The 6,752-nt window shown below is 38.4% G+C and overlaps 1 protein-coding gene across 2 annotated transcripts in view; it reads left to right on the top strand.

Annotated features, from left to right (window-relative positions):
• Positions 1–6,466, top strand: part of RPP40 (ribonuclease P/MRP subunit p40) — an 11,930-nt gene extending 5,464 nt beyond the window's left edge. The window contains exons 5-8 of one of the 2 annotated variants that reach the window (XR_004842223.1): positions 2,922–3,120; positions 4,057–4,191; positions 5,345–5,762; positions 6,276–6,466. Coding sequence is in view for 1 of the 2 variants with exons in the window: in XM_009640372.2 (XP_009638667.1) it covers positions 2,922–3,120; positions 4,057–4,191; positions 5,345–5,543 (533 nt within the window). In the remaining variant the exon portion in view is untranslated. The other variant, XM_009640372.2, reaches the window with a different exon arrangement.
• Positions 6,467–6,752: the final 286 nt, after the last annotated feature.

Below are 6,752 nucleotides of genomic sequence, written 5' to 3'. Positions count from 1 at the left end.
GTGGCGGATCTTCAGGCTCAGCTTGCTTGGATTTATTGACCCTGGGCAGAGAGCAAAATGACTCTAGGGCTGATATGTTTCTTATGTTTGTTGCTGCCAATGTGGCAGCATTCAGGAAGAGTAGCATTCCTTTTCCTCACTTTCTTACATCCAAAAACTGTGTCAGGTCAATCATTTCCTGAATATGGAATTAAATCTGAATGCTTTTCTGTGCAGGAATCTCGTGCTCATAACACACAAAAGACTCCTAGTTCCTTAGTACTGACAAAAATAAAACTTTTATGGCTTTTTATTAATAGACATGAGGCATCGTGTAGATTCTGCTGGAAGGGGAAAAGAGGGATGTATTTTGTTGAGAGAATCCATGTCCTCTGTGAACATTCTGCTTTCAGCCTTCCTGCTTACTGGTGTTTCTTGCTACGGCCAGCGCTGCTGCAAACCTATAAATATGCGTGTCACCTTCCAAAAGCAGGATTTCTTGTTTCCTTACTCGTTTTTCCCACTTAGTGGTTCTGGCACCAGTCGGAACAGAAAAAGGGAATATGGAGTGTTTCATGTCTTTAATGACAGAGGCAAAACAACCTTTTCTTCTCTTTTCTATTACTGTAACTTCTATGACAATTTTAAATGTTTATTGGCTGAAACTCATTGGCCACCAAAAAACTTTGATAATATGCCTGGCTGTTGTTGACATGGAAAGCTACACTGTAGCTAGAGGAATTGTTCTGTTGGAGTCTTAACTGTAGTCTTTAAGATTTCTTGAAGTTAGGTCTATAGCTGAGGCTCCCATATGGAGTGGACATTTTAAATATATCATTTTTTATATTTGACTAAGAATTCTAGGGCAATATTACACATTCTTTGAACCTGTTAGTCTAACAAATGCCAATAGGAAGTACGGGCTGAAGGATGATTATGTATTCTAGCACACTTCAGACTTAGATATATCTATTTAAATATACTAGATTAACAAGAATCCAGTGGCTGCCTGTCTTTGTCACTGTGCCCTTTGGTACTTGGATGGCCTTTTTTGAAGGGTGACTAAAAAGGATCAGGTTAGCTCTCCTTTTTCTACTTCCCCATGTGATTGACCTTGATGAGATAAATGTAGCTGATGGAGTTCAGGCAGTCCATAATTTTTGATAGCAAGTCTTGGATATTGTATTCTGCAGTAAACTCTATCCTGCTCCTGAATTTCTTCTGTTTATACATGTCTTTCCTGTGGTATTTAAATGCAATCCTGGACTTCAGGCTTCTCATGAATAAGGTATTATTTCTTGGTTGCCTAAAGACCTGTTGTTACTATGAAAATAGAATTAATTATCTGGAATTTCAAGTTGAGGAGAATTGATTTCATGTCAATTATCTTATTGCTTCAAAAAGGAAGTTGGTTAGCATTTCTTAATTTGCAATATGCTTGCTTAGGTTACATTTTTAGAATTTTACCTCCTGGTTTAGATCACTTACTAGAGATGAAGTTTTTTCTTTCCCACAAGTCCATCAAGGTACATCTAACTGTTACAGCCATACTGCATTTGAAGACTTACCACTATTTTTTGCTTCTCTGATCCTAGTGAAGTGATGAGATTTGTAATATAGTTTGATTTCTTCTCTACACTCCTCCCTGCAATCTCTCTTCAATTCTTGTCCCCGCAACTATTCGAGAATTCCTCTTGACATCATTGATAAATCTGTTCTCAAACCTGTAGTCACCTGCTCACTTTTCCACTATTCAGGGAAAATGGTGTTCTGGAACAGCAGACACCTTAGCCAGGTGGGTAGGAGGGTCTCGGGTCTTGATGACTGATTCTTGTATTTTTCTGGTTAGTATCACCTTCTAAAATATCTTATCTGAAGATTATTTCTCATTTACTGTAAATCAAGAATTTTTCTCAAAAACCTTATGGCTTCTAAATTAAGTTTGCCACCACACCAAGGAAATCCAGTATGCGGTCTTTAGTGGTGGGATAAGACCTCTCGGAAGGATTCTTACATGTTCTTGTCCTCGGCTGAGAGAACAAAGAGGTTCACTAACCTATCATGCTGGATAGAAGACCAAGTGCCTTTTAGGACAACAAGAAGGGAAACTTTCTGAAGTTGTGAAGGCATGTTCCAGGAGAATTTAAATGATACTATAGCTTTTGCAAAGTATTCCTGAGATCTGCAGGAATTTATTCCATTGGAGTTGTTCATGATTGTAGAAGCAATATTGTCTCTAGGAGGCAATTATTAGTGAATTAATGATGCTGGGATCCCTCTAGACACTCAGTGGTTTTGGAGAGAGAATGCTACCTCAATTGTCGGAGCTTAGGTCCCTTCACCTGATCTTAGAGATACATCATTGGGTCATCTCAGACATTGCAGTCTGAGAGGGAGAATACACGGGGTACATGTACACAAAGATGATGTAAGGCATGCACTGCCCTTCTACAGCAGCACGTATCTGTGCATGAGCACAAAGGGAATGTACATATGGGCACCAGTAAAGCAAAATGTTCTCTGGCCTTGTGTACATAGGCATGGGTATACTTACAGTGTGAGTGCATTTGCAGGCTGCTTTGTCTTGGGGACCAGTGCTCCCCTTCACGTGCTCCTTTTCAGGAACACTCTGAATTCCTCTTTCTAATGAGTTCATTTTATTACTTGCCCAGTTAATTCTGCTTGACTTTTGTATTGACAGATGTATACTTCCTAGTTAAATAGTAAATTTACTGAGCTATACTGACTTGCTGGATCTTGCGCTGATTCTTATTTCCAAGAAGATAAGGAAGCTGAAGATTCTATGGCTTTTGCCAAAGATAGCAGCATGTAAGCAGTCTTACACGCTGTATTTTTGTGTGTACATATACAAAGGTTTCATGTATTCAGATCTCCTTTTGTTTAGTAGTTTCATAACAGCTCTTTGGTGTTGTGTTGTTAAGGTGCAGAGGGATCAACATTGATGTCATACTTTTCAAAAAACCACATACAGGCCCTGAAGCCAAAAATAACATTCAGCACTTTAAGGGACTTGCAGTGTCCAGTGTTACAAAGTAACGAACTACAAGGAAAGCCAGAGGAGTCCTGCAGTACAGAGGAACTGTTTGAATGGCTAGGTGCTGTCTTGAGTCAAGCTACCTTGTAAGTATTTGAATTTATTTGATCTTTAAATACATTTTAAGTAAGGAAAGATGCAATTTATTTTAAGGAATATTTAAATAAGAATTGAGAGAGACATATTTCTTTAAGTGGGAAGTCTGTTATGCACTTAAGTTATTCAAGACTTAAACACTTATCTGTGGGTTTAGGGGTACACATGTGTAATGGTTTTGGCTGGGATAGAGTTAATTTTCTTTGTATTAGCTGATGTGGTGCTGTGCTTTGGATATGTGTTGAAAACAGCATTGATAACACAAGGATGTTTTAGTTACTGCTGAGCAGGGCTTACGCAGAGTCAAGGTCTTTTCTGCCTCTCACCCCACTCTACCGGGGAGGAGGCTGGGGGTAAATAAGAATTTGGGAGGGGACACAGCCAGGAGAGCTGACCCCAACTGACCAAAGGTATATCCCACACCATATGATGTCATGCTCAGCATATAAAGCTGGGGGAAGAAGGAGGAAGGGGGGGAACATCTGAAGTGATGGCATTTGTCTTCCCAAGTCAGTTGCACATGATGGAGCCCTGCTTTCCTGGAGGTGGCTAAACATCTGCCTGCTTATGGGAAGTAGTAAATTAATTCCTTTGTTTGCTTTGCTTTCATGCACAGCTCTTTGCCTTACCTGTTAAACTGTCTTTATCTCAACCCAGGAGTTTTCTCACTTTTAGTCTTCCAATTCCCTCCTCCGTCCCACTAGGGAGGAGTGAGCAAGTGGCTGTGTGGTGTTTAGGTGCTTACCAGGGTTAACCCACAGCACCATGACATCTTGTGTATTAATTGCTCGGCTGTTAGTTGCTTTGGTATTAATTTAGATTATATACATAGATACTACTTGTTTGGTACAAGTTTTGATTACTAAGACTTCCTGTAGACTAAAGTATATTTATGTTAGTTCGTGGTTGTTGTTTTCTTTTTCTAGAGACAACAAATCATCTAGCTTCTTATCAACATATAGCTGTCCTCAACCCAACACAATGGTGGAAAAAGCTTTTTTGTGCACCATCACAGGCTTTATAATTCCTGAGAAGATAATTCAGTTATTGGAGCAGCTGTGGTAAGGGCTGACAGGAGTACATTATTAGAACACTTGTACGCTAACACTTTAATTTTCGAAATAACTTTTAAATACTTCTTTACAGTAGTGCTGTTGGAGCTAAAAAAGCAAAATAAACAAAATGAAGACTTTTTTAAATTAGGACATGAGCTGGAAGCTTAACATCGGTATAAAAAAAGCAACAAACAATTCTAGATACTTCAAATTTGAAAATGCCTGCTCTGTATTGTAGTAATGACTTTGCTTTTTATCTTAATTTCTAAGAAACACTGGCTCTGCTGAGCTCCTATGTTTTTCAAATTTCCCTCCCTATGAAAATCAGATGCCTTCAAATATGTCTGATTTAGTATTTTTAACTACTGATGGAAAATAAGATTGAAATCCCTTTATGATACCTAAAAGAGGATCACAAGGTACTTCAAGGTTATTATGGCATTACAATAAAGTTATACTGAGTTTTTTGAATCAAGTGTTGTAACATGAATGGGGTAGCTGTAGTTCTAATTCAATAGATATACATGATACTAGTGTATCATGGATCAGTGTGGTCGCTGCCTGTATCATGTATTAATGCTACTGATAGCAAATTCTGGAAGCTCCTTGTTCCATGTGTGAGACAATTCTTGAAGAGCCTGGTAGATAACAATTGTAGGACTGACTCATGACAATATTGCTGTTGCTTTATCTGGAATATGATCATTACTCTTTGAGCAATTTTCAGATCTCATGCAGAAAGCTTCCTTAGGCTAGGGTTGGAACAGAAATTTCCTTGGCTTTTATTCTCTACTTAAGAGCAGTGGATAATGTCTGACTTTGATTATTTGTAATCCATTTCCTTTCTGGTGGTAAAAGTACTCGTACTTGTGTCAAGCATAGCCTGACTATGTTTCTTCCTCCTATGTCTTTTTTGCCCTGATAGCAACTGTTGTCACTAAATGTTCTATTTTCTGAAAGGCCATGTATGCTGTAGGAAATTAATATTTTCTTCTGGATTTATTTATTATGTACTAAAGCAGGTTTTTTTTAACTGTTAATTACAATTTTTCACTAAAGTGCCTGTCTTTTGATTTTTTTTTTTAACTTTATATTGTATACTTGAACATGCTGTCTATTCCATTATAATTATTGATTACCTTGTTTTCTTCCTTTCCAGTTGCTATTTTGGTGAACCAAAACTGGCATATTGGCTGACCCTAACTGTGCATGGCTTTGCAGACAGCCCTGTCTCCTGGAGAGAAAGTGAACATGGTTTCCACAAGGGAGGAGAGAACTTGTACAACTTTGTCATTTTTAGAAATCTGGACTACTGGCTTCAGATGGCTGTAGGAACTAATGATGACTGTCCACCATAAAGCTATGTCTACAGAAGAAGTTTTTTAATAGTACTGTGTTACTATACAGAAACCAAACAAGATAGCTTTTATAGAAGTAATTAGGTAACAAGTTAAGTACGAGGAGGCTGTATATGTTTTTCCATTATTTATAGCCCTTAGAGGATGACCTACAATGGAAGGAATGGATTTATTTCTTCACTGTCATACAGTGTGTTCTGAAAGACTTCACAATTCTAGGTATAAGAATAAGATATGTTTTTGAGAGTTCTCAGCAATTGGCTGTAGGTAGTTTCCTCTTATCCAGAAGTAATTTTGGAATTTGAAAGTTAGTTTTACAGATTGCCAGCTAAAATATTTGTGAGGATTTTGGGATTTAGTGTTTTCTTTCTTTACATTAAAGACCTGTAAAACCTTCAAATTCCTGTTTAAGACATTTCAGCGTACATGGTGGCAAATAAAAAAAAAATGGAGATGTGTTCTTCATAATTTGGTGTGGGGGAGGAGAAAAAAGGTGAGAAGGAGGTATGTGGCAGTGGGAGGAGCACCCATTGAACATGGAAAAAGTAAAGGCTTACTGACCTGCTTTTTGGATTTTGCCTATCATGGTTATCAGAAAGAAGTTGATTTTTTTTTTTTTTAACAGTTGTGCAAAAGGTGACTGCTTGCTTTTGTAATTAACCTACATGCACACACACTTACACCCCCACGAAATACCTACTTTTAAAAGTAGCTTGTGGTTCTTGCTTACAGGACAACTCGTGGAGCTAAGCTAACTCATGGACAGCTCACTATCACGTTATTGCGGACATGTTTCTGGGAAGAATGCTATGGACATCTCCTCAAATAATGCAGTTGAAGTGAAAGAGGTTTTGTTAACAAGAAGCAGTAATGCTGAGAGTGTAGGCAGCTATAAAGAATCCAGGTTAACTCCTGTTGAAATCCATGAAAGGTTGGATGGTGGTTTGGAGGGGGGGGTGGGGGGTGGATGTTACTTGGTTTTTGTTTTATGGAGTGGGTGTGTATCATTAAAGTACCAATACAGTGCTAAAATGGAAGTTGTTCACTTGATGGAGCGAGAGGTTGGTAGTGGAAGTTAGGGTGTAGCTGTAGTGGAAATCTCTCCTGTCAGGGTGAGTCATAAAGCAGAAAGCCCATGGGAAGCAACTGAACTCTCTTGGTTTATCTCTTTATTGGTTCTCTTCCATGAGGAGAATCATCCTGGATGAT

The sequence above is a fragment of the Egretta garzetta genome, unplaced genomic scaffold (assembly GCF_000687185.1).
Source record: "Egretta garzetta isolate BGI_Z169 unplaced genomic scaffold, ASM68718v1 scaffold246, whole genome shotgun sequence".
Lineage (NCBI taxonomy): Eukaryota > Metazoa > Chordata > Aves > Pelecaniformes > Ardeidae > Egretta > Egretta garzetta.
The sequence above is the reverse complement of the archived record's forward strand: the minus strand, read 5'-3'. Positions and strand labels throughout refer to the sequence as shown.